At 58.6% G+C, this 27819-nt stretch overlaps 1 protein-coding gene across 2 annotated transcripts in view; it reads right to left on the bottom strand.

Moving 5' to 3' along the window:
* CHID1 (chitinase domain containing 1) overlaps positions 1-27819 on the bottom strand; it is a 37815-nt gene that overhangs the window by 2285 nt on the left and 7711 nt on the right. Inside the window, exons 4-10 of one of the 2 annotated variants that reach the window (XM_063093507.1) lie at positions 27473-27605; positions 26289-26333; positions 25528-25634; positions 25041-25102; positions 20483-20575; positions 12277-12378; positions 11660-11815 (exon numbers count right to left, since the gene is read on the bottom strand). In XM_063093507.1, coding sequence (XP_062949577.1) covers positions 11660-11815; positions 12277-12378; positions 20483-20575; positions 25041-25102; positions 25528-25634; positions 26289-26333; positions 27473-27605 — 698 coding nt within the window. The remainder of the gene's footprint in view (positions 1-11659; positions 11816-12276; positions 12379-20482; positions 20576-25040; positions 25103-25527; positions 25635-26288; positions 26334-27472; positions 27606-27819) is intronic. The other variant, XM_063093508.1, reaches the window with a different exon arrangement.

Here is a 27819-nt window from a genome sequence, read left to right as displayed (position 1 = left end):
GGTGCCCAGGGGGCTGCAGCCTGAGGGAGGCACAGCCAGGGCTTGCAGCCTGCGCTCCGAGGAGGGAGGAAAGGTGGTGGGGGCTGCAGGGGTTCCATGGCATGGACATTTGCAGGACCATGGGGGACTGGGGGCTGGGCAGAGCAGTGGCTTATCCAAGGGAAAAATGGTGGCCGGTGGGGCTGAACCTCGGGGCAGAAGAGGAGCCGCCTTAGCTGCACTCCTGACCCTGAGGTGTGGGTGTCCCTGAGACTCCTGGACAGGCAGAGGCTGTTGCTGTCCTGAGCAGAGTGGAGGCCCACCCAACCCCTGGAGCCTCTTCCAGAGAGAGCAACTGTCATTTTAGAGCTGGGAGTGGGAGCAGCCATCATGTTGTCCAGCAGTGCTTGAGAGAACGCTGGACCCTGCAGGTGGCCCTAGCCTTGTGGGATGTGGGGGGGAGTGCTCTGTGGGCATCAGGGCCTCCCAGACCCCAGCAAGACACTGGGATGAGCATGGGGGGTTGGGAAGGAAATAAGCACCCCCAACAAAACAAGCACCCCTAACTAAACGGCCTGGGCAGCATCCTTAGCCAAACTGAACTTCCTCCAGACGCCTGTAATGAGACAGCATTGTTGTCCTAATGGGCACCACCCTCCCTGAGCCCCTCAATGGCCACATGCAAACCATGGCCAGCGATGCTCATCTACAAAAGTGGGTTCTGGTGGGCCAGCTGAGGGCAGAGGGTGGGTGAGGGACTGGAAGATCTAGGGGAGGGGTTGCAGTGACACCCACACCTCGAAAGGTTAATGCAGGACACTGGGAGTGGCCTCATCCACACCCTATGGCAGCTGCCCAAGGTGGCCTCAGGCAGTAGTGCAGCAGGGACACCACACTGCTGGGCACCAGGGCAGGGATTTCACAGCCACACCTTGAGAATTGGCCACTCCCACCAGCCTGGCACGAGTCGCCCAGCACCAAGGCTCTGTGGGCACTTTTTGCTCAGCCAGAGGTCCACAAAACCTCTCGTCTGTGCCTGCGCCAGGCCTTTCTGGTCCTTGCCTGGTTCCTGGCAGCCCCTCCAGGCCAGGCCCTTGCTGATGCCCAGCGGCCATTCTGGGGGATGCAAATGCCCAGGAAATGTCCAGGGGCTCGTTGGGATCTGCTCCTCATGGAGGCTGCTGCAGACACAGTTGCAACCAGCAGACCCCATCAACCAGCTTTAGTCATCTACAATTACTAGATTATTCATAATTAAAACACCACTCAAGGTGTTGTTAATGTAATTTGCAGCTTTTGATCCAACGTCTGCTAAGTGGCTCTCTGTGAGAAGAATCCAAAATGCAGGGGTCATGGGTAGATGCTGCAGGGAGGGGTTTGCCCTTGGGCCTGTGGGGAGCTCTGACCGCACCACATACTCCTCCAGGGAGCCTCATGCTTGCCCCTCAAAATCTGCTGCCTATGGGAGGAGGTGGGGGGTGGGGCAAGGCAGCCAGGGCTGGGGCCTCAGCCAGAACCCCTGAGAGCACTGGATTCCTCCCCCTCAAGAGGGCCAGGCCCAGCAGTGCAGGGGGTGGGCACAGGGTTTGAGCCCCACTGTGGGGGGCAGACATGGAGAGGGCCCTGACTAGAACCCCACGCCTTTCCTGAATACAGGCCCTAGAGACAAAGAGAAGTGAGACAGAGGTACTTGGTCTGGTGGTGAGAAGAGTGGGAGCCTGGCTCCTGAGAGCCGGAGGAGGGGCCAGCAAGACCACCCTGGGGCAGGGGTGCAGCCACCCAGCCTCAGCGTCGGGGTGGGTGGGGCAGTGGGGAAGGGCAGGCACAGGCTGCCCTGCGATCCCCCTCCCCAGGCCCAAGGATGACCACAGTGGAGGGAGGACAGTCCTCAGAGGGCTGCAGGATGGATGTGCAGATGCCTGGGGGGCCGGGGGGCCACCAGACTGGTGCTTGGAACCTTCCTCCAGGGCATCTGTGAGACCCCTGAGGAGCAAGCCCCACCAGGTGGTCCAGGCTCCCCGGAGGAACAGCAAGGGCCACACACGCCTTTCAGGGTAGCAAGTGCCAGCCACAGCAAAAAATCTGCAGAGACCCAGCAAGGGGCCTGCCTAGGACAGAGGGAGGGACACAGAGAAGGCAAAGGGGAAATGAAAGCCCAGAACTGGCGACACAGGCATTGTGGGAAGCCCAGAGGAAGGGGAGAATATGTGTATGGGGAAATATTTAAGAAATAAGGACTGAACACTTCTCCAAACTAAAAATAAGGCCTTAGCCACATGCCGTATGATCGCATTTACATGAAATGTCCAGAATACGCAAATCCACAGAGACAGAAAGTGGATTAGAGGTGACAGGGTGCAGGGAGGAGAGGGAGGCGCAGCTGCTAGAAGGGCACGGGGCTTCTTTCTGGGGTAATGGGAGCGCTCTGGACTCAGGCAGTGCTGAGGGCCACACGACTCTGAGCACTGAATGCCACTGAACCACACAAATGGCAATATTTCACGGCAGTGAATTATAACCGCCTCAAAGACAGTGACAGGCCTCAGAGCAAAAAGGTCAAGGAAACAGCCCTAGGTCACACGAAATTTAGGAGCACCAGGTTTCTAGGGAGAAAAGAGCAGTCGAGCATGAGACGTTCCTAGACTTCCCCAGGGAGGGGAAGGTCACCCCTGGAGAATAGCCTGGAAGCTTCTCTTGGAGAAAGAGCTCCCCCAGGAGAGAGAGGAAAGCAGGACATGTGGGGTGTGGGGCTTGGTGCAGAGATAGGGGCCAGCCAGTTGGCTCAGCTGGTTAAAGTGCAGTGTTGTAACACCCAGGTCAAGGGTCTGGATCCCGATACCAGTAAGCCACCAAAAAAAAAAAAAGGATTGGTTAAAGTGCATCCCCAACCAAACTCCATGTGGGGCCTCAGCCCTCTTTGGTGGGGCTGCAGTGGTCACTTAGCTCTGTGCTGTGACACCCGGCTGAAGTGGTGGTGCCGGCCCTTCCTAGAAGAGCTAAGTCTAAGTGATCTCCTTGTCTCACTGAATGAGAGAGGGCCCACTGAAGGCTGACCCACGGCTGGACACGTGCTGGGATGGTTCCAACAGAAGCTGCCACTGTCTGGCTGGCCTGAAGACCTGAGCTTGGGACGCCCTGGGAGGGCAGTGGGCAGGCATCTCTGCTACCCTGCCATGGTTGAAGCCTTTGCACCAGGGATGGAAACAGAGTTACCAGATACGCTGACCAGGGAATGCCTCTGGGACCACACAGTTAGCACAGGTAGGGCTGTCCCCTGACCCTGACTACCTGGCTGCTTCTGCTGCCCTGGCTCCCAAATGCATTGCAATGTAACTACATAGTCCCTGTATGTGACAGGCATCGATAATGCCATGCCTGGAGGATCCCACATGCTTCCCGGCCAACCAGCCTCGCCGCCGTTTATCACACCTGTGACCAGGTCAGTGCTGCTATGAGTCCATGTCCTGGAGGCAGTGCAGAGAGAAGACAGCCCACCAGGGTGCAGCTTTCCTGCGGGAAGAGGGTGAGCGAGTGGCTGTCCCAGTTTGGAAGCTGGAAAAGCGCAGTCTCCAGGGGGACCCTATGAAGAGCCAACCTGCCCAAAGGGTCCCTGAGACTCCCAAACGGCAGGGGAGGCCAGTGCTCAACTGGGAGCAATGGAAAGTCTGGTTCACCCAGCAACCAGGCCAGCCCAAGAGGACCCTCTGCACCCTGCCAGACCAGACCCCGAAACCTCAGTCTCCCAACCACCAACCCAGTGGAGGCCCCCGGTCCAGAGTCCAACAGGTGCCCAATAAACAAGTGGTGGCTTCCTGTTCCTGCTACTGCCATGGCCTGAGCTGCTCTGCCAACCCTGGCCCAGGGCTCCCGGGCTGCCCCTCCCTTCCCACAGAAGGAAAATGGGGCATGTGCTCCTGATGGTCCCTGGGGTGGGGGCACTGCTAAGGCCTGCCCCTTCCTCTTCTGGCTGCTGGGCACGTCCCTGTCTGGAGGCCAGCCTTGCTTTCTTCCCCCCAAGCCTCTCCTTACAGGGGTTCTCCTGTTTGTGAGCTAGTGACCATCTGACCCTGACATCCATGGGTCCTTGTCTCTCTCATGCTCTCTCTGCCTCTTGTGCTCAAGTGGCCTCCTTGGACCCCAGGCTGGCAGCAGAGCTTGGGCCTCACTTGGCCAGCAGTGCCTGGCTCCCGTGCAGCACCACACCTCCAGCCCACGAGAGCCCTCTTTTCTAAGCTCTGCAGCTGCCCTGGGGGCCATCAGCTGACATGTGGCCTGCCAACCAACTCCATGAACCTCTCGGCACAAATGGCAAACTGAGGCTGGAGAGCACACTCAACCCTCATCAGGCCAGCGGGTGATGGCCAGGTGAGTGATGGGCACCGAGTGGCAGGTCTACCTGTTACTTGGGTGTCAAGACTCCTGCTAAGGAGGCCTCACCAGTGGCTGGGGGTGAAGTTGGTATGGTCTGTGCATCTTGGCAGGAGCATGCCAGCTTGCAGAAAGGGCTGTGCAATGGGCCATGCGGCCCCATCAGAAAGGACAAATCCAGGGCCGGCCCGTGGCTCACTCGGGAGAGTGTGGTGCTGAGAACACCAAGGCCCCGGGTTTGGATCCCATATACGGATGGCCGGTTCGCTCACTGGCTGAGCGTGGTGCTCACAACACCAAGTCAAGGGTTAAGATCCCCTTACCGGTCATCTTTTAAAAAAAAAAAAAAAAAGAAAGGACAAATCCAGACTGGAAAGCACTCCCCAGTCGCATGGGTCAGGGGGAGGGAGCTGCATCTGTTTATGCTCCCAAAGGAAACCCCCCAGGATGCAGACAGGAAAGAGAATGTTTGGGTCTAGCTGCAAATACCACCAATCTTTAAGAAGATGATTTCCAGGGAAAAGCACAGCCTGCAGACATTTTCCTTTTCTTGGTCCTTGTGCAAAAAAAGATTGCCCGCCACTGCCCAGCCCACACCCCATGTGGACCCTCAACTCCCCAGCCCAGCCTCATCAGAGGCCACCTTCCAGTCGGGAGCAAGTGTGACCTCAGCGAGGGAACTCAGTGCTGGCAGAGGGGACGTGCCCCAGGCCCCCCAGGAGGCAGAGCATGGCAGGGAGGGAAGGGCCTAGCCTCCCTGTGCCAACCCATCCCAGCCACACACAGATACCTCCCTGCCCTGCCCAGTGGGGCCCTAAGCAGAGACCTGGTGTACTCCTAGGGTGCGGCCTTGGTCACCAAGCACTGCTGTCTCAGGCTAGCAGCTGCTGGGCATGTGGCCTCTGAGGGCACTTTAGCACCCTTGCCCATGTGCCCTGTGTGTGGCCTTGGGGCAGAATGCTGAGCTGGGGGAGTCAGGCCTGAGGGGAGCTCCTCCACACGCTCATCCCACAAGAGGTGCTGTGGCCCGCCCTCTGGGGACCCATCTGGCTGTGTCCCTGGGCTGGGCTGGCTTGCAGTGAGGTCCCCAGCAGGCTCCCCCAGGGGCAGGGGTAGGAGAGGCCCAGCAGGTTGGGGGATGCCTGTGGAGCAGTGGGGGCCCCAAAGATTCCCGAGGAAGGCACCCACGTGGTCCTGCCCTGCAGGCTCTTGTGCAGTGGCCTTGCCACTGCTTCTGCTGTCTGCCTGGCATGTGCTGAGGCAGAGCCTCTGGGCAGCAGGGGACATCCACCAGGGTAGCAGGACAGCCTTTCAGTGTCGAGCTTGGCAGCCACAGGAATGCACAGATCTACACCCACACCTACCCATGGGTACCTGCATCCTCAGAGAGGGAACCTGTCCCATCTGGGCAAGACATATCCTGGGATGCTCCACACCGCTTAGACTCCTTTAAAAACAGAGGAATGACTAGGCCACACCCCCAGAAGCCCTGACTTGTGGTCATGCAGGACGCTGTTCTGTAGACCAGGCCCCCACGGGGGCCCTGGGAAGGCACAGACAACAGGCGTAGCTAGCAGAGAATAGACATAACATGGCGCCAGCCTGAGCAAGCTGCCAGTTGCCCCATCATGGGATCCTGGCCCTATCTATGGCCGAGCAGATGGCTAAGTGGCTGATCCCCTCCCCACTTTCCTCAGAGTGACAAGGGACACCTGCCACAAAGGGCCGGGGTCCCAGTGCTGGAGGCTGAGATGGGAATGGCAGATAATCCTGGGAGAAGCTGCCTGGGCTCTGTTACCAAAGAGCAATTTCATTCTGAAAGAGCTGGAGGGAGCCCAAGCGTCCACCAGGCTCACCCGCACCTCACACCTGGCCTGTCACCTACACGGGAAGAGGGGCCATGGGCAGTGGTTCTGATAGTGACTGGCAGGGGCTGCAAGAGCTGTTTTGGTGAGCTACGTTTCTGGGGGTCTGGAGCCTGAGTAAATGTGTTCCCCTCTTTTCCCTCCCTCCCCTGTAGAGGCGACCCTCCCCTCAACAACTGTCCCTGGCCTGGGGGCCAACTTGCAGTAGCTGGGCTGCTCATCTCATTGCTAACCTCTTCTGGATTCACTGTCATCAGAGGGATTGGGCCCCAAGCGCTGGTGCTCTGCAGCAGCTCGTGTCTGAAGTGTGGGATCCAGTAATGACCCAACTGACACCCCCACAGCTGACAGTCCCCCACCACAGGACAAGAATAGCTGAGGGGCCCCACAGGCACAAACTGACTGCCCCGACCCACCTCCTGCCCAGCAGACAGGGGCACACCCGAGGTCTTGGGCTGGTCAGTGAAGGCCACATTGAGCCCAGGGCCCCCAAAGTCAGTTTTGGAGACATTGGGGGGATGTGGGAGTGGGGCACACTTGACCTCACGTCACTGGCTATCTGATAGGACTCAAGAGCATCAGAAGAATGTGCTAAGTATGAGCATGTGGACGCAGGAGCTGGTGTTGGCTGAAATCCTCAGTGCTGCGTGGGGCCAAGTTTCAGGGGGCTGTGAGGGGCTTGACACACCATTCTATGAACTTTCATGCTCAAAGATTCTCACAGTAAAAGACCAACAAGAAAGAAAAGAAGAAAACACCTAGTGCCACCGAGTCATGGCAGCAGGGCCACAACAGTGGTGACAAGGGCCGCAAGCACTGGATTTGTTCCCTCCTGCCACCTGCCTCACAGATGTCCCTTGGGGAGGTGACAGAGACGGGATGAGGGGATGATGGCTGTCCACTCTGGGGAGGACACAGTGTGGGCTGGAAAGCCAACTAGTGTCCAGCCTGGAGAGGATGCCCGGCAGCCACACCAGTGTGGCCACACCAGTATGTGGGGTGTGGACAGGCTGAGGGCCATCTCTCTGCTCCCCCTGGGCTACAGGGGCGACTGCAACTAACAAGTAAGATTTCAGCAAGACAAACAGAAGTTTTGTGCCAATAGCAGAAGGCAAGAGCACAGGGTGGGGCGAGGTGTCTGAGTTCGGGAGGAACAGTACAAGTGTGAGAACAGACAGTACCGGAAAAGCCAGGGAATGACCAGCTCCAGCTAAGGATCCAGATTTGGAGGACCCACAGGACACCACAAAATGAGTGGCCTGTGCAACCCCCCGTGCATTTTATGTGGCAATGAGCCCTTAGGCTGAGCTCTGTATGAGAGGGGATGTCACCCACCTGGGGTGTGGCCACGGGGGCCTGATGGGTGGGAGGGGCCCAGGGAAAGGCCCAAGGGTTGGGTATGGGCGGCTGGGTCCACACAGGCAGCAGGCCAATGGGGAGGGGCCAGACATTCACTGGTAGGTCAGGAAGAATGCTGTAAGGAATTGCTGGCCTGGGGAGGAGCGAGCGGCTGGGGGCAGGGCCCCTCCCCATCTCAAATCTTCCAGCAGCCAGAGGTGGGAGCACTGCCTGCTTGAGAAGGCAGAGTTGTGAGCCAGACGCCTGGCTCCCGGAGGCAGTGGCACCTGTATCTGTCATTCCCACATGTCCCCCTCAGTCCTTCTTGCTGCAGGACAGACCTGCCAGCCAGGACCAAAGCCAGGGTGCACCTTCCCACCACACGCCCTTGAGGCAGGAGCACAGCCCTGCCACGTCAGCACTCTCTGCCTGCCTGCAGCTTGAGGACAGACGTGTCAACAGGTCTCGAGTCTTGGGCTGGTTATTTATTTTAGCCACGCGGGAGGTGGCCCCGCGGAGCAGCATCTGTGCTGCTGCCCCAACCAAGGTGAGGCTGAGCAAGCAGAGTCCTTCGGCAGGACCAGGCAGGCCAGAAGCTAACAGCCGTCCAGGGGACCCTGGGGACCCAGCTCTCTCCACCCACTGCTCCCCTCTCCAGGCCAGGGCCCGCCCAGTGCCCATACCCCTCCTCTATACTCCTAGGCCCAGGAGTCATTAGCAAAAGGCACTTTGGATGGGGGAGGAGGGAAGGTTAGGAGGGATTTCTTCCTTGCCTAGCTGCAGTGCACCCAGAATCCCAACGTGAGCAATGCCAGGAGGCCTGAGGGCAGTCTCTGTGTGTTTATGTTCATGTGTACACATGCGCACACACATTTGCACAGTCATGTGCAATCCCCACTCATACACACTCCTCTGTAATTGGAATTCCTTAACCCCCACAGCCCCCAGCCCGTTCTCAATCACATGTGGGGCACTGACTGCTGGGGAGGCTACTGATGCCTCCTGTGATATGGCCTGGGCTGGGTGCACTGTGCTTGTCTCAGGAGCTGGGGTGTGACAACCCCACTAGCTCATGCTGGGCAATGTGCAGCAAGCAAACAGCAACTCCTCACTCTTGTGTGGTGCCACAGGCCGAGCTCTGTCCCTGAGCCCACAGTCGCAGTCCTAACTCCCATTGCCTCCAACTGCACTTGGAGATCAGAGTCTTTAAAGAGGAGATCAAGTTAAACAAGGTCAGTCGGGTCGGCCCTGATCCCATAGGACTGTGTCCTTGTAAGAGGAGATCAGGACACAGACACACACAGAGATGACCACATGAGGACACAGGGAGAAGACGCTATCTGCAAGCCAAGGAGAGAGGCCTCAGCAGGAACAGCCCTGCGGCACCTGGATCTTGGACTTCCAGCCTCCAGGATGTGAGAAAATAAATGTCTGTTGTTTAAACCACCCAGTCTGCGGATTTGTCACAGCAGCCCTTGCAGACTACTGCAGATGGTAACTCAAGGCCAACACCTAGTCTTCCCTTCAAAGGCCTGAGCAGAGGTGAGGCCCCTCACAGGCTAGGAAAGTACAACCCACACTGGAGCAGAGTCAGGGCCTGGCACTGGTGCCCTCCTGCTCCTAGCTGACCGGTCAGCAAGCACCATAGCCAGGCTTCCTGAAGACGCCAGTGCCTGGTGCCAGGAGCCCAAACTCTGGAAATGGCCCCACCTGAGCCAGGCATTATGTTAGGGGTGTGGGAAGGTGGGGGCACAGTGGGGACACCGGCAAGTCTTCCAGAGGCTTCCAGGGATCCCAGTGTCAGAGAATGGCTGGGTGTTGGGGGTGCAGCATACAGAAAGACCACAGTGGGGGTAGTGGCCATGAGCCCAGTGCCTCACTGCACTGCAGAGACAGGGCTCAAACCCCAGCAACTGACCTGTGCCCCCTCTCAGCACAGGGCTGCCACTGACGGGCAGGGGACCCCTAGGAGCTGGGGCGAAGAGCCCTCACCAGTGTGGCAGCCCTACTCATCTCTTCTCTGCTTGTGCCCTATGCGTCTCCACACAGCTATGTGGCTGTGTGGCTGACTTCTTGCCAACCACTGGAAAAAAGCAGGTGGCCCCAGGGCCTGCCTGCCCCCTGTGCTGGATCTCAGACTCCAGGATCAGCTGTGTGGACATGGAGTGGGGAGAAAGCCCCCCACGGGTCCCACCCTTGCCTCAGAGCATAGACCACCCTGACATCACACCATGGAGGGACGGCTGAGTGAGGGGTGGTCTCACTCCTGGTGAGTGCTCCTCAGAGGAGAGTTGCGCTAATGCACTACTCTTCTGACTACTGCTACCCACCAGAACCTGTGAGTCTAGTCAAGGGCCAGCCAGGTCATCTCTATGTCTGCCCTGGGGCCAATCTAGAGGGAAACACCATGGTGGGCCTGGCTGGGACATCGGCACTCACGCAGGGCAGACAGCCGGCCTCTGCTCACTTGCCCTAGGTTGACATGTGCCATGCTCCTCATGGAGAGCAGACCTGCGGGGGACCCAGAGATTTCCACCAAAACGACAGCTGAGATCAGCGAGTAGGTGGCACCAGATCTCAGATCTCAGTCTTGAATGCCTTTCTCCATGAAAAAGACCAGGTTCTCCAGAAAAGTGGATGGTTCAAACCGTTTCCAATTAAGTTAACTGCACTCAGAACAAAGATCAAGAATACTTATAGGAATGCCAAAATACCTAGCACCCAACAAGGTAAATTTGCAATGTCCAGTGCCTAATCCAAGAGTACCAGGTCTACAGAGACAATATAACAAGACCCCCAAGTGACGAGGAAAACCAACTGTAACTGACTCAGAACTAACCCAGGTGTTAGTATCAGCAGATGAAGACCTTAAGCAGTGATTATAAGTGAATCCCATAAATGCAAAAGTTTACTTGAGGCATGGAAGATATAAATGTAAAAAGACCCAAAACAAACCTTGAGGGCTGGCTGGTTGCTCAGTTAGTTAGCGTGTGGTTCTGTTACACCAAGGTCAAGGATTCAGATCCCTGTATTGGCCAGCCACTAAAAATACCCCAAACAAATCCCTAGACATGAGAATTACAACATGTGAGACGAAAAGAGCACCCAATGGAACGAATGGCAAAAGAAATGACCAGCGAACTACGAAAACAGCAGCAAAAACTGACCAGGAGAAAACAGAAAAAAGAATCAGCAGAGTAAAATGCATATCACTGAGCTGAGGGACCAATCCGATCAACCTAACACAAGTATTTACAGTCCCTGAAGGACAAGGAAACAAAGGGAGGAACAGAAATAATATTTTAAGAAACTAGCCAAAATTTTTCCATATTTGATGAAAAGTATAGATGCACAGATTCAAGAAGCTCAATGAACACCAGGCACAAGAAACATGAAGAAACATCATAAACTGCTCAGAACCCATGATAAATACAAAATCTTAAAAGCAGGGCATGAAGGGAAAAGAGAACATGGACAACACGTTGCCTGTTGGAAAAATGCAAGTGAGAAGACACAGAGGCAACATCTGCAAAGTACTGAAGAAAAACCAGCAACCAGAATTCCACACCCAGGAAAACCATCTTCCAGAAACAGGTAGAATAAAGCTGAAAAGAATCCACACCAGCAGAACCACAAGGAGGAAATGGTACAGGAAGTCCTTCAGTAGAAGGCAAACGATACCAGATGGAGAAAGGAGCATTCGAAACACAAGGGTGGGCCCAGGCCTCGGTGCCTGGGTCCCAAGTGAGCCCCAGACATGCATAAACTGAAGGAGGGGTCCCCAAACCCAGCAGCTGCATCCAGCTCTCCGCACACACTCCTAAGACCACCAACAGGTCAGTCATGTTCAGGAACAGCATGAGGCCACACTCATCAGCTAATGCATCAGTGCTGCAGGGAGGGTGGCAACCCTGGCAGGGCAGGCACAGGTGCAGGACCCGGAGCTTCCCACCCAGCCCATATTTCCAATCCCACAGTCCATGAGCCCCTGGGGACTGGACCCCTGCCCTTCCCAGGCCGACTTCTTCCTGCCTTTCCTGGGGTGTGACAGCACACACCCACCTGAGACTAGCAACACCCTGAGCGTGGTGGGAGAATCCTGGGCTCACCTGGCCCCGATGACGGGCTCCCGGGCGTCCTTGGAGGCTGCATAGTCTATGCCATAGAAATTGAGCCCCAGGAGGATCTTGCTCCGCCAGTTGGACTTGGGGTCCAGGACCTGGACACAGGCTCGAACCCAGGACAGCGGTGCATTAGGGCCAGGCCTGTAGGGGCAAGAGGGGGAGCACTTTCAGCACCAGGCAGGAAGCCTTGTACCTGAGCTTGGTGCTCAGCTCCCATGGGCACATTCTCTCTCTACGGTGGCCCACACCTCCCAAGAGTCAGGAAGAACCAGAAATGACTGATCATGAACGGCATCAGCAAAGCAGTCCAGGTCTCTAGCACCTTCTGCTGGGATCCATGGGATGTCCCATGCCCAGGGCAAGGTGCTCATGTGCAGCCTCCCTGTCCCCAGAGCAAGAAGTAGGAGTCTGAGACACATGCAGGGGAGGAGGGATTGCAGACATGTGGCCTTTGGGTGTCCTTCCTACTGGACACCTGCGTGCGTCTGTGGCTCAGGCCAAGGCCCAGCCCACACGACCACCTCCTCCTGGACACAGGGTAGGAACAGCACCACCAGCTTCCATCAGGCCATGCCCCGCGGTGTCCACAAGCCTACACTCACTGCTGCGCCGTGGAGTAGTCGTAGGTCATAAGGCTGAAGCCATCCAGCACAGGGGCCAGCTGCTCAAACTCCTTATGTGTGAACATGCCCAATTGGTCGGTCCTGCAACAATACAAGTGTGGCTGTGTCAGGCCATCACACACAGCCCTGCCAGCCCCTCCTCACCTGCAAGCACAACTTGCTACGCTACATAGCCAGGCAGCTCCCCATCTAAGGGGCCCAGGGTGGCCTGTCTGCTCTGCCCATGGTAGCCCCTACAACTAGGCCATGCCCCTGGGTGGCTCCTGCTTCCCCTCCCACAATGTGAGCAGAGACAGGACCCCCCTTCTCAGCTGAAAACACTAAACTGCTTGGTGTTCTGAGTAAGCCAGGACCCAGCCGGCCAGTACCCCAGGCACCCCAAGCCCCAGACGGGGGTCCTACTGCAGGGACCTTAGACATGGTCACCCCTGAGCACTGGAGGGGTTCAGGGAGTGGCACGTTCTATGGGACTTGGGTGACCCTGAGACATCCCCACTTAAGGCAGCCCTATGCCAGGTCCAAACTCCCCAGGGAGCCACCTCCAGGGAGTTGGGGAGTAACCACAATACCACAGTCCCCTAGGGACATCAGGCAGCTGCAGGGCCTCGGGCAACCAGCACCAACAGAAGATGACCCAATGACCCCATGATCCCAGACCCTTCCCAGATGACATGGCTACAGCAGGGGGCTCAAGCAGCCACATGGCTAGGGCAGTGACATTCACACTCCTCAAGGTTCACTGGGGACCAGCAGGAGATTAATTGCCCTGCCTGTTGCTTAGATCCTGTACCTGACTCCAGGCCAGGCCCTCAGGCTGTTTTTCTCCCCCCACCTGATGTTCGGGTCCCCCTTCTCCATTGGGAAGTCCCCACTTCATGTGGGTCTCCCTGCTGTCAGGGTTGGAACAGCTCAGAGAGATTAAGGGAATCTGAAGACACAGTAGGGCACAGTGAGAACCCTAGGGGCAGGTGGGGGCCCCTGGAGCCTGGAAGGCTCTAAGCAGAGAAGCTGCACCCAGCAAAGCCCCATGGAGAGTTCTGGAATGACACTGAGAGCAGCCCCCTGCACTTCTTGGAAGGATGCACCTGTCTCTGCTGCTGCACTGCAGCACCAATCACGCCCCAGACTCCCACTGCAGACACAAGCAGGCCCCTCCCGATGGGAGGACAATCTGCAGTGACATTTACACCTGGTGCAGGATGTGGCATGAATCCTGTGTAACAGCTCCCAGAAGAGCCTCTTCTGAAAAACTGGTAAACCACATGCCTTGGGCTGCAGGCAGCCTCAACCCCCAAGCCAGGAGCCTGAAGGGGGATGCAGACGGACGACTGGTCTGGCTAGTACGGACAGGCTGGGCACTGCTGCCCTCTAGGTAAACTCAGGCCCTGGAGGGCCCTGCCACCAGCTGCTCTTTCCAGGCCTGGGGCTGGCTAGCCTGGCCCCACCTACTCGCCATGCTCAGACCAAGCCTGAGGGACCCTGCAGGGCTGCGCTGGCCCTAGAAGGTCTGAAGACCCTGTGCCCTGCCCAGGGCCAGCTCCTGTGTCCAGTGTTGTCTGCTGACCTTCAGGCCAACTCCTCAGGCCCACCCCTTTCCAGGGCATGGCCAATGCCCAGCCGACCCCTACTGTCACCTGCGGATCTTCCAGGCAGGGCTGTGACAGCAGCTGACTCCCTCACCAGGTCACTGGGATGTTGAGCAGGGGCCAGGCAGGGTAAGGGGACAGAGTACGGGGTGGATGACAGGGGTGTGAAGAGCCTCTGAAGAACGGGGGTGAAAGGGCAAGAGGCTCTGCCCCAGAGTGGGAGGCAAGCCCGGCTCAGGGACACGCGGGGTCAGGGCCAGGAGCCGATGGGGACATGGGGTGCCCACTCTGAGATACTGACAAGGGTGCCCGTGGGTTCCTGCAGGGGGCTGGCTCTCCTGGAAAACGCCAAGCCAGGGACCAGTGGCGGGAGTTGGCTTTGGCCAGGAACGACCTTCCCTGTCCTTTGGCCACAGTGGATGGCCTAGTCCTGCCCTCTGGGTAGCACGTTGCCTCCATCCCTCAGTGGTCCTGTCCCCTACTGGGTCCATTCTTCTCCAGACCAGAGGTTCTCTGGCTAGGGCTGGGACTGGGCACTTACGGGTGAACCAAGGTAGCGGGCACACCCTGTGGCACCAAGAATTCATAGGCAGTGGCTGCAATTCACAGAGAATTTCTCCCTCAGCTCCCTTCTGTCCAGCCGTGGGCATTCATAGCACAGCATGTAAGGGGACAGACCACATGGCCACCAAGAAGGGGACCTGGCGCCACAGGAAAGAGCAGGCAGCCCTGGGCAGACCTCCCGGGAAGGACAGGGCTCCTCCCAGCCACTATGAGGAGCTTCCCTCCCACATGCAGAGGCCTCTCCTATTAACTACTTGAATTAAATACTGCCATGGAGGGGGTGCTTGTGTCTGCCAAATCCATATGTTGAAGCCCTAACCCCAATGTGGTGGTATCAGGAGGTGGGGTCTTTGGGAGGCAATTAGGCAGTATCAGTTAGGTGAGGTCACAGGGTGGGGCTCCAGGATGGGATCAGTGCCCTTGTCAGAAGACAATGAGAGCCTGCTCTCTCTGCCATGTGAGGTCATGGTGAGGAGGTGCCATGTACACCAGAAGGGGCCCTCACCAGAGCCTAGCCCTCCTGGCTCCCCGATCTTAGAGTTCCACCCTCCGGGATTGTGAGAAGATGCATTTCTGTCATTTAAGTCACCCGGTCTGTGGTATTTTGTTGAGCTGACAAGGTTGGCCTGAGCCAACGAAGACAAACATAGTGAATGTTAGAGAAACTCTATCTAAAGTTCTGCACAGGCCAGTCACGCCCACCATAATCTGACACGCCAGGTGAGGGCTGTGCCCCGAGTTTTCTCTCTGAAAAGACTGTCTGGGCCGGCCCATGGCTCACTTGGGAGAGTACGGTGCTGATAACACCAAGGCCCCGGGTTCGGATCCCATATACGGATGGCCGGTTAGCTCACTGGCTGAGCGTGGTGCTGCCAACACCAAGTCAAGGGTTAAGATCCCCTTACCGGTCATCTTTAAAAAAAAAAAAAAAAAAAAAAAAAAGACTGTCTGTGTTCCACCTCATGAGGGCTCTGCATGTCTGTGAACCTAACTCAGAGGGGCTCTACCTTGGACGCTCCCAGGCATGCCCAGCCCTTCCCGGGTGGGGTTGGGGGGTCCCAGGCACACAGGTCCTCCACCACACTCCCGTGGCATGCAATGTCCCGGCAGCCAACACTCAATACCGTCGCATCGACTCCATCCCAGCCTGGCTGCACGTGGGCTGGCATCTCCCTGGGGCTTTAACTTGTTTCCCTCATTACTGAGGCGGCTGAGCAGCTCTCTGCCTGTCACTGGCTACTTGCAGGGATCCACCGCGGCCTCCTGAGTTTCAGACCACAGGTCTGCTGCCCGCCTCTGCCCAGGCCCTCGGTGCATCCTCACCGCCGTGTCGAGTTTCTCTCTCGCCCTCTCCCTCTCTCTGCTCAACAGTCACTTGCTCCTGCTCGGTGATGTGGCTGCAGTGTCTTCCCAGCAGGAGGCTCTACTTTTTGCTCCTTTGTGGAGTTTTCTAATGTGTCGACATTCTGGTAGGAACTCTGGAGTCTTTCGGAGCTGCCCTTCCATCCTACATATAGTATGCAGCTGGCCCAACTCCCGGAACCTTCCACCCTTCCTTTATCAGCCTGCCAGGGGCAGTTTCCACTCTGTGAAGGTCTGTCCCATGGCCTGACCCCTCCCTGTGTCCATCATGCTCTTACCAGGGTGCCTGGCTCTTCTGGCCTTCCCCACCCCCCGGCTGCTATCAGACATGCAGCCTCCTGCTATGAACCAGGGTTGAGTCCCCCCACGCCCGTGGTGCTGCCACACCCCATCCCCTCTTGTGGGTGCACATCAGGGCCTCACCAGGCTTCCACCACATGTCCACATCAGGCGCTCCTGGCAGAGCTGGCTTCATCCTGTGAGACTCAGGCAGGTGTGGCTACTTGTCCAGGGCCCAACTCCCACCAGCCACAGGTGGCATAGAAACCACACAACATCCCCCACACATCCACCAAGGACACAGCCATGAGTCCCCCAAGCAGAAAGTATAGTCCTACCCATGTATGTGGCTCCACGCATGCCTGAGTACAGCGTACCCACACATGATGAACACGTGGTGTGGCATGGCTGCCATCAGACCCTCACACAGCTGCTTGCTCGCTGACCTATCACCCATGTCCTACAACTGGGGCACTGACCGCAGCCACAGACCGGGATGGCCTTCATGCTTCAAAGGGTTGTAACGAACCAACAAGAGCACAGCAGACATGGTGGTGGTCATCAGGGGGTGGGGTGGGCACCACCAGGCCTGTCCCCTTCTTTCTGCCTGCAAGGCTACGAGGCTACTGCTGGGACTAACCCTCCCCAGCCTGTGCCTCACCATGGCCACCCCCAGACACCCTGGGGACCCGGCAGCTGAGCTGGTTGTCTCTGTGATCCATAGCACCCTGACAAGAGAGAATCTATGTGATTGGGAGACACAAGGACAGCTCGTCAACAGATGAGATGTAGCGTGACTTCAATAAACAAGTTACTGCTCACACCAAAAATATGTTCTGAATTCATTTCTGAGGAATGAAGGCCCAGGAAGGAGGGAGGAAAAAGTGAAAAACACATCACAGTCAGCTAGCCCATCAGGGGCAGGCCCCAAGCAGGCGGCAGAGGTAAGTGTCCACTCAGCCTTTTGACTGGAACTCGGCTTCACATCCTCACCCAGGTGCCCAGTCCAGATGGCTGCATGGTCCCTGCTTCTGGCCAGGATGCCCTGCGCCTGCCTGGGATGAGACAGTGCTCTGCACCCCAGGGCCCCGGGGTGGGCTGCCCGGCTACCTCACACCCTCTGCCCACCACCTCTTCTTTCTCATTGTGGGTGCCCCTTCCTTTCCATAAAGCGGGGATGGGTTGACATCGCAGGCTGGGGCCTGACCAGTCTCTTCAGCCACGTGGGTCCCTTCACCCCAGACCACACGGCTGCCAAAGCTGGGGAAGGTGCCTCAGGTGGCATCTGGGGGCACACTGTGCAGCTGTGGCCTCCAGAAGGCTCCTCCTGGACACCGAGATGGCTCACCCCATGGGTGGAGGTCCAGCAGCCTTCTCTCCCCCACCCCCTCAGAGACCTGGGGAGGGACTGTCAGCCCCACCCTCAGGGCCTCCTGTTCTCCACCCTCCTCATCGCTGCAAGGGCAGCATGCTGTGTTCTACCTGGATCTCCTAAAGACCCCAAACCCGCCGACCAGTTCTTTGATACTGTGGCTCTGCCCCTGGGTCTCATCCACTGCTGACAGCAATCACGCAGGGTGGAGGCTGTGACCTTGGGAGCAGGGCTCAAGGTCAGCACATAGCTGCCCAGCTCCAGAGCCAGGCCTCTGAGGGGCGAGCCCTCTCCCCAGCAGCTGAGTTAGGCTGCCCCTGTTTACAGAATTTGCATTTGGTGACTGAAAGCTGCCTCCACACACCGCCACTGCAAACAGACCTCCCTCCTGGAGCTATTGTTCTGCCAACACCAGCAAAGCCCTGGAAGTCTATGCACTAGCAGAACAGCGGCCTTTGTGAGGTGAATGACAAGCATAATTATGTCCTCCTCCAGAAAACAGAGAGGGCTTTATCAGGCTCCTTTGTAGCACCGATCTTCAGGGGAGGATAAAAATCAACACTAAAACAGATTCCCAGGGGGCAGCCACAGCCTCGGGAAGAAGCTTGGGGCCTCCTCACTGGCCCCACTAGCCCCAAGGGCTCAGCCGCAAACCTGCCCAGGTGAGCTCACACACACCGGCAGTGCCTGGCCCCTATGTCAGCTTGGGGTCCCACTTCCCCTGCAACCCACACCCACAGGCCTTGCCCCACTTTCAGCCCAGCCACACTGCCCATGGGCCCCTCCCTCCAGGCATCCCACCCCGCAGGGCCCCCCAGGCGGCCTTCCCAAGGGAGCTGTGTGCTTTGGTCACTGAGGAGCAGGGTGTTGGCCTCCCCCAACAGCTCCCACTGTCTACTTCCTGCCTAGGGCTGGGAGCTTGGGCGGCAATTCTTGGGCAGACAGGACACTCCCAGAAAGCTGCCCCCATCATGAACCCAGGCCAGGCCCAGAGGGTGTCCCCCCCCGCCAGGCTTCAGGAACTGCCCTGGGCTCCTGTGCCCGTCCCCACCAAGACTGCTGCTGCACCCTCCCACAGGCCACCCTCTGATAGTAAAGGGCAAGTGAGTCTCCTGGCTGTGGCACCCCACCCCAACCCCCCACCGAAATCAGGAGACCCAGGAAACAAGCGCCATGCTCTGGGCACCCTCCCAGGAGTGTCTGCCGCCCCTGGGGGACCTGGGAGCTCTGGCTCTTGCTGCTGTCAGCTCAGGAACGACATGTCCTCATGGCTGCACCCCCCCCCCCACAAAACCCCGTCCCTGGGCAAACAGTGGGACACAGGTTAGACACTGTAAGTGCCCCACATCAAAGAAGAAAGAGACTGTTTTGGGAATGACACAGGCCTCTCCCACTGGCCTGCAGGAGCAGCCTGGGCTGGGAACCCTCAAGGAAGAGCTGGTCACCTCCCTGCCCTGCACCCTGCAGGTTGGCCAGCCGGCAGAGCAAAGGAGGTGGCAAGCAGTGCCCAGAGGCTCCAGTGAGGCCCAGCCATGCGTGGGAGGGGCACATGGGCTCAGTCTAGAGCAGGACCCCTGAGTGGGTAGTAACCAGGGAAGTCTCTCCACAACACTGACTGAAAAGACGAGGACGAGTGGAAGCGTGCAGCACACGTGTGCCCCGTATACGAGTCCTGTGAGTGCGTGTGGGAAGAAGCTCAGGCCATGCATGACATGGCCCCTGGGGTCACAGGCAATTCTCCTGCTTCCTGCTATCCAGCGTTTTGTCCTGGGTCATCAGTGCCCACGGGAAACAGGGACCTGCGTGTGCCCAGTGCCTGGAAGTTCTGAGCATTGCCCACCCCAACCAACAGTAGGGCCCCCAGGACTGAAATCAGTCTGCAAGAGCCCAGCTGCAGCCCACACTGATGGGTTGAGGACCCTGGAAAGCTTGGGGTGAAGTCAGAGGGCCAATGCTCAGGTTGTGCAGCCAGGACAGGAACCACCTGGAATTGGGATGCTCACCTCTGAGCTGTCTGCACAGCCAGGCCTGTGGGGACATGGGCTGCAGGTGGGCAGTGGCCAGGTGTGCGCTGCACTAGGGAGCAGCCCAAGCACTTGGGGTGAGTACAAACTGGCTCTTTTGCGTGAGTATCTCTATCAGACTGAAACATCACCACCCCAGCCACCTGCGGGCCCTGAAGGCGGCCCAAACCACATCCCACTACTTAGGGTCTAAGGATCCCTTGAGCCCACACTCATCACTCTGCTGCTGTTTCCTTCCAGAGCAGTGGGTGGGGAGCGCAGCATTCACCTGAGGGCCAAATGGCTGACCAGACAAGGCTGGCCTCAGACTCTGGTGGATGCTGGGAAGAACCTCAGGACTCCCACCCCGATGTCCTGGAGCACGCCCAACTGGCCCCAGCTGGGCTCTGCAATCCCTGCACCAGGCCTGCTCCAATCCACTCGGCCCCCAGGGCTGTCCTTGGCGCTCACGTCATGAATCGGACCCTTCTCTGTGCCCTGCACAGGGCGAGACACTTGTGGCAGAGTGGACATGGGAGTGGCCCCCACCAGCTGCCACAGCACGGGGCTCTGGAAAAGCTGCCTCATGGGGTTGGGAAAAGTGAATGAGTTGGTCGCCCAGGATGATGGTAGCTGTCACTGTGCAGCCCAGCCCCGGCCGTGGCCTTATCTCCCACAGGGGGCTCAGGGGGTGCAGATTCAACCTAAAGCACCAAATACTCAGTGCTCCAAGGCTCTGAGTGCAAGGCAAGTGAGCCCAAAGCAAACCATCTCTCACCGTAATGGATTTCTCAACAGTCTTTAAGGACTGCAGGCGAGAATGTGCGCCTGCTGAGAAGAGCCCCTCCCCTTTGGTAACATGTTCCAAGCACCGTGGACACAGCTTCCATACAGATGGGGGTTGACTGGAGGGGGCCTGGGTCCTGGGCCCCGGGCCAGTGCCCTGCACTGACTGCCCCACACCCCCAGGGCCCTCAACAGCCTCCCCTGGCTCTGCCCCTCAAGAAAGCGCCACTTACCCAGGGGTGACGGCAGGAGGAATGACCAGGATGGCCCGCAGCCGGGCCTGGTGCAGCGCCTCGGCCAGGTGGGTTAGCATGTGGATAAGGCCCCTGCAAGAACCGAGAGGTCAGCAGCGCCAACGCCAAGGCCACGCTGAGACCCTGCTGCAGGGAAGGCGAGACCCACTTCACGGAAGCTTCCTCTGGGTGTGTCCCCAAGCGATGCAGACAGGGCAGCCCCGAGGGACCCTGTGAAGGGCGCTGGGGATAAAGGCTGCCTCCCCCCACACTTCCGTGGGCCCTGCCCAGAACCCAGAGAGCCTCAGACCACCCTCATGCTCAGGGGTCCCCCTAGAGCAGGGATCTGTGTTGCGCCCCAGGGGGCACCCAGAAAGAGGGACCCAAATGGCCAGAGACAGAGCCCATACATGCACATCACGCTCTGGATCCCCCAAAACACACAGCAGGTGAGGAGGGATCCAAGAGAGCCCAGTGTGCTGACCAAGGGTAGCCTGGACAGTCTTGGTCCACAAAACCTGCAGGTCACTCTGATGACCTCACCAGGTAAGGGCTTGGGGAAGGAAAGAGGGGGCAGGGCACCTGGAGTGCCTGGACACGTGAGAGGAGTCACAGTGGGCAGAGGGCCACCAGATGGGGGAGGATGGATGGAGAGGGAGGTGATAGGCCTCCTCTGGCTCCAGGAGGTGGGGAGGCAGCAGTGTCTCAGAGCCTGCTGGGGGTGTGTCCCCAGGGACTGACACCAGCTTCCCTCCTGGCACAGCCTGGGAACACCTGTCAGGACACACCTGGGCCCACCTTATGCCCTTGACCAGCATGGGAAGTGTGTAGATCGCTGACCAGTGCACCCAACACAAGCTGTGCGCATGAGTCCCTCCCTGAAGTGGCTCTCTTCACATGACACTGCAAGGTCAGGTTTCAGGGTGATGTATCCACTCTGGGCCGGCCCTGCTGTCTCTGCGTGTGGGAGACCCTCACTCTTCCACCACAGGCCCCTCAGAAGCAGCCCCGCCTGGAGAGCAGATGGCAAGTCCCACCCTCGCTGGGTGCCAGGAGGAGGACCAAGACTGGGGCGGGAGCTGGGCCACAGTGCCACTCCCTGCCCCACCCTGCGCTGTGCTCCAGCACAGCTCTGCAGAGAGTGAGTGAGGGCTGGGTAGAGACACACAGGCTGCTGGGTCTTCGGCTGCAGTCCCCCGAGGCCGTGGTCCTCTTCCTGGTACATGCCAGCTGTGGACAGTGGTGGCTTCTCAGAATCCCCCTGACATGGCTCAATTCAGGCTACTACTTCTCAAGCTAAGGGCCCATGACCCATGTAAGGAGAACTGTGGCCATGACTGAGGGCACTCAAGGCCCGGCTACCCTTCCCAGCCCAGCGCCCACTCTGCAGGTGGCAATGCAAGCATAGACCGCAGCTGGGAGCAGAGCCTGGGGGCAGGCTTCACCTCTGGCCTTTAGGGAGGATGGCAGGTCCCCTCGGGCGCCTTCACCCGTGGTCTGTCCTTTTGTCACCCAGAGTGCTCCCCACCTGCAGGGCTCTCAAGGGCCCGCATCATAGTCACTCTGGGCACAGGAACACTGTAAGGGGCCACCCTAGGGCCCCAGAGAGACTAGCAGCAGCATGTTTTGCCAAGGGTGTCACAGACCCTGCAGGCAAACCCACCCCCCAGCCTGTGTCCAGGGGCCAGTGCCTGAGACCAGAACCTGCCTCGCCCAGCCTCAGGGCTTGGCAGGCTGGCAGTGGGGTTCAGGGGGTAGGGAGAGGGGGCAGGTGAGGACAGGGCAAATGTCCCCCTGGCTGGCATCCCTCCACCGCCTCCCTGAGGTCCTAGTCTCCCCCCAGACATGCTGTGGGGGTTTGCTCAGGGCTAGCGTCCCCCCAGAAACTACCACTGCCTCCAAGGGTGCCAAGCCGCTTTGTGAGGACAGAGGAGCTATCAAAGGCTGCCTGAGAACCGAGCACTGTGAATGCAGTTGGGGCTTCTGGCCAGAGCTGGCCAGCGTCACAGGCTGTGGCCAACAGGACCACCCGCTTCAGCTGTTCAAACCGCCTGGAATTCTGAGAAGGGAGCTTGTTCTCTTCCCCAGAGGACTTTGGTGAGAGGCCCAGGGGGACCCAGGAGCCCAGGCAAGGCCTGCCCTCATGGGGACCAGCAAGACCAGCCAGCCCTAGGGCTGCCCTCACTGCCCCTCATGCCAGGCTGGTGGCCTCGGCCCAGGGGTGACCATCCCAGCAAGACAGTTCTCTGAAAAGTAGACCCTGGAGCTCAGCCAGGCAGCTCCTGGACACCTCGTCATCCCCAGGAGAGCTGAGTAATAGGGGCCAACTATGAGCCCATGTCAGACACTGGACCACTGTGCCATCACCGTGCTGTACTGAGGATAAGCACATGCATGCCCAGCGTGCTTGCCAACAGTGACCTTTCCAGACTGACTTGGCACTTCTGGGACCCAGGGGCCGCAGAAATTCAGGCTAAACACCCACAAAGATGACGGGTGGGGGCAAGACGAGGCCAGAGTAGCAGTCTCGTTAAATATTCCCTCTACGTCAGCATGGCCGGGTTCATCCCAGGAGCTGGTTCCCAGGCAGCAGAATGCCCAAAGGAATCTGGTCCTTGCTGCTCAGAGTCTGGACACTGCCTACCCCTTAGCTCCGTACCCGCACCGCCAGCAGCTCCCCATCTCCCCATCAGGAGCCTAAACTTGAGGGGCCACACAGGTTGCTCCCACCTCCTCCTCCTGGGATACAGCCTCTCACTTGGGCTTGGCGACTCCTCACCACCACCCGCCTCACTCCCCACTGTGATATTAATGACCCACTGGGAACCCAGACACAATGAGGCTGTGTCTCCAGGGGAGCAGCCCTTTAGCTCCATCTTATTGCCTACTCAATGCTCTGAAACAGAAATGAATTGTGGCAAATCTGTGATTAATAGATCCATGCTCCCAGGCTTAGCATAATGGGAGCTGGCAGTCTGTCTCTTGCTCAGAGGGTGCTTGAAGGTCAGCTTTGGCAGGGCCCACTGCCTCCTGCCCAGTAAGGACCCAAGGCAGGGCTTGGGGGTGCCTCACAGCTGAGAGCCAGGGCTCCTCAGGGGCTATGCAGGTGGAAGGCTCCTCTCACAGGCTTGTGGACACCCTTGCCCCACTGTGGAACACCTCCTCCCCATCCTGCACTCAGCTCTCACTGTCTTGTCCCCCCACTGCTGGGCCCTCCTAGGGTGGAAGTGGACAGAGGAGCCTCTCAGAAACACCCTCAGGGAGTGGCAAGTGAGGGCCCTGGCTGAGGGCGGTTTGGGGGCCTGAGGACAGGGAAGCAGGACCCCAGGGCTGTTCTTCCAGAGCCTGGGTGGGGCTTGGGGCAGCCACTGGGCCCAGATGGGGCGTGAAGCTGCAGCGGCCTCAGATAGTCCTGGCCCCTGGTGCTGATGGCTGGAGCCCCCTACCAAGGGCAGAGCATCCCAACATGCCTGGCTCCAGGCACACCTCCTCTGGGCCAGGAGGTAGGAATCTCCCCCACTTTCACTCCCACCTCCCACAGGGCTCCAGGTCAGCAACAGGAGATGGGTGAGGGAATGCTGCCTCCACATGGGCAGAGTGGGACCTGCAGCTCCTCGACCTGTAGCTCCTCTACCCGCAGCAGCAGCAGGATGGAGGGTGATGAGGACGTGCCTCTGCAGTTCGCTCTGCAGGGGACAACCAAACCCTTCCTGCTCTGGTGGCTCAGGCCGGGCTCTGAGCTGGGCCCTAAAGCACAGTTGGAATTCCTCCAGGCAGAAAAGGGAGGGGACGACTGACTCCAGAACCTGCGGCTTGCACAAAGGCTGAGGGCTGGACACTGGGTACAGGCCCCCGCTGGCTGGGCACCTGCTGTGTGGCTGCACCAGCCTCTCCTGAGCATGCATCCAGAACAGCACCAGACCCCCGTCATGGGCAGAATGATCCCTTTGCCATCTTCTGCACGACAGACCCCTTTGGCAGAAGCAGGGAAGGTGGCTGCTTCAGCAGATGGCCTGAGCAAGACTAAGGAGGGGCTGTTCCTCGGGGCTGTGGCTAGCCCCAAGCTGTGCTGGACTGGCAGGAGCTTCTGGCACTTTCCATCACTCGTTCCCTTCCTGGTCAATCTGGCTGAGGCAGGTGGGAACCATGAGTCTTGTGGGAGGACAGCACGGAGTTGTGGGGGAGCCATGCAGCCTCCTCCCAGCAGACTGCCGCAGGGCCTGTGGGCCTGGACAGCGCTCCCCAGAGGAGGCTGTGGCTGTCCACACCAGTCCTGGCCATGCTTGGCTGGCCTGTTCTTGACACCCCCAGGAAAGCTTCTTCGTGCTCAGTGAGAAAGTCTCTGCCCATGTCCAAGCTCCACCTCTGCCTTCACCTTCACCAGCTCCTTCACCTTTCTCTTCGCCTTGCCCTCCCTGTGCCACCCACCAGAGGTGTTGGGGCCGGCACAACAATGCAGTTGGAGCTAGTTGCTTGCCCTGTGGCCATTCCTGGCTTCACTGAGCAGGCCTCCGCCTCTTGTGAGGCCCCATCTCCACCACCACCATGGCCCACTCACGCGTGCTTCTGGCTCAGCAGCTGGCTCCAGACCTCCACCACGAAGCCATCAAAATGATGGTTCTGAAAGAAACAGGAGCAGGTGAGGAGGGCCTGGGACCAGGAGGCATGGATGGAAAGACAGACACAGAGCCCGACGCCTCTGTCCACCTGGTGAGGTCACAGCCCAATCACTCAGGAGGCATGACCCCAGCCCATGCTGCATGCCCAGAAGCACCTCTCCAAAGGGAGCAGTATGTGGGTCCCCATAGGGGCTAGGAGCAGGGGGCCTGGACTCTCATGCATCCATCCCTGGGACCCCCAGAGGACCCTGTGGTCAAGAGAGAGTGCACACAGCCTGAGCTGGGCTGATGCCATCCTCCCTGGAAGACATGGTCTGTACCTGAAGGTGCCCAAGGAGGAAGCCAGGCAAGAGTGGCCAGTGCTGGCCCCGCGGGAGCCCTAGCTGGGACTGGGTGCTCAGGCCAGGAGAGGTGCTCAGTCCTCACCTTTGCCACCTGGACCACAGTCTTGCTGAGCTCTTCTATCTCATCCTCACTGTCCAAGACGTTCCGGAAATCGTCGTAAGTCCAGTCTTCAAAAAGAAGCCGAGGTACTGCGGGGCAAGGAGACAAACACGTAGAGCCTGTGACTGGGAAACGCCAAATCTGCTTGTCTGGGAAACCTGCTCCACTTGTTCCCTTGGAAGGGGCATTCTCTTGGACTTCAGGGCAGAGTCAGTCACAGTTTGGCGAGGGAGGAACAGGTCTCCTGCTCCTGAGCCTCCTCAGCCCCCTCCCCACACTCTTTATCCTCTAACCCCAAGGTTTCTACTGCACTTGGGACATGTGTCCCTCCCTCACCAGCTGTGAGCTGCAGGGGCCTGGGTGGAGCAGGGTCAGCATCACCCTCAGGCCTAGCCCAGAGCCTGGCCCAGTGGCCCTGATAACACACGTAGGGTGAAGGAAGAAAGAAATGGGAGGGAGAACAGCACGGGGAAAGCCACTGGTCAAGGAGGCACAAGCTTTGGTGGGCCACGGCCTGGGTGGACGGGAGAGCCCAGGACTCCAGGTGGACAATGGTGGTAAATGCCGGGCAGGGCCAGCTTGCATCTGAACAGTCAGGGGAGCGACCCTTGCTTGAACAGCCCAGTCTGGATCACCAGGAACATGCAAAGAGCCCAGGGCCCACTGTCTACCCACAGGAAGGCCAGGATGTCAGGGCCTCCACACTGTGCAGCTGGGGCAGCTCCCTGGCCTGCTGGACTCACCTACGTGCAGGCCCTTGGCGTGCTTCCTCACTGCTCGCATCCACCCTGTGGGACATGGAGGGGACGCTCAGCCCAAGGCCCTGTGCTGGCCAGAAGACCCCACCCACCCGGAGGGAAACGTGGCAACCTCAAAACAAACACCAAAGAGGGAGGCTGGGTGTGAGAACCCATCCATCCCCTACCAGGAGCAGCCACACACACCCCTTCTCGTCCCGAAGAGCAGCTCTGAGCTTACCCTCCTTGCACTGGGATGGCTCAGTGACTGTGGCCAGCCATGGGGACAGGGAGCTGCCTCCCGGGCCAGGGAAATGTCAAAGCTATTTCTCTGAGCTGACAGGTGGCCAGAATCCACCAGGCCCCGACATTTTCTGATACCTGATTTTGGGACTCCAAAACTGGCTAAAACTTGGGCCAGCCTGTGGCTCACTTGGGAGAGTGTGGTGTTGATAACACCAAGTCAAGGGTTAAGATCCCCTTACTGGTCATCTTTAAAAAAAAACTAAACTGGCTAACACTCCCCCTTTCTAGTTCTCTGTCAGAGCCCAAATGTGAGGCTCAGCTGTACAAACTCAGGCACATTCTGACAGGATGTGCCACCAGTGGAGCTTCCCCCTGCCCGGTCCCGACTTCCTGGACATCGAGTGGAAACTAAGGGAGGGACGGGGTTGGGGGTGGGCAACGACCTGTGCCTTGCACTGCCCAGAGGCTGCCTGAGTCATCTTGGAGCTTGCCCTGCACACGTCATGCACAGCTCAGACGTGTAAGGGAAGGACCACCCCACGGCCACCCAGACCACTGGGGCAGAGCCAGGTGGACCATTCTGAGGCACTGACATGGGCTTGCACAGGGTCCCACAGTGGTGACCACCACAGGGACCACCTTCACCCAGCCCGCCCTGCTCCACTTGCCTTCCCACTTGTACACCAGCCCATGCCACGGGCCTGCTCTCCAGGTTCAACTGTGGGGGATGGGGAGTGGGCCACATGTTCATCACACTCACACACGTGTACTTCTACCCCCATACCCAGAGTCACACCCACACGCTCACACTTCATGGGCACACACAGAGAAACACACCCACATTCACACTCAAAGACACACTCTCACACTCACATAAACACACACTCTCTCTCATACCCTTCTGAGCCCACGTGACAAGCACAGAGAAGCAGGAAGGTGAGAACCTTGGTCCACATCATGGAGGCCCGTGACCTCGAACATCTCACGGCCACGTCTCTTCAACTGCAGCCAGACCGGTGAGATCTGCGTGAACTTGCTCCCGAAGACCTTGGCGATGTCGTAGCCATGGCTATTCCACTGGCAGAGGAAGGAGATGGCAGATGGGTGAGCGCACACCTGCCTCACCTCTGGCTGCTCTGGATGTACCTGGGGCCAGCTGCCCTGTGCAGACAGCTCTCAGCTGGGCTGACATCAGCCACCAGCTGGTGAGACCCTTCTCCCACTCTGGAGAGCTGCTGGGATCCTGGCCATGATGTCCCCTTCACCAAGGGAGACTGGTGCTCATTTCTAC

Source organism: Cynocephalus volans, chromosome 4 (assembly GCF_027409185.1).
Source record: "Cynocephalus volans isolate mCynVol1 chromosome 4, mCynVol1.pri, whole genome shotgun sequence".
Lineage (NCBI taxonomy): Eukaryota > Metazoa > Chordata > Mammalia > Dermoptera > Cynocephalidae > Cynocephalus > Cynocephalus volans.
This window is presented reverse-complemented; position numbering and strand designations above follow the sequence as displayed.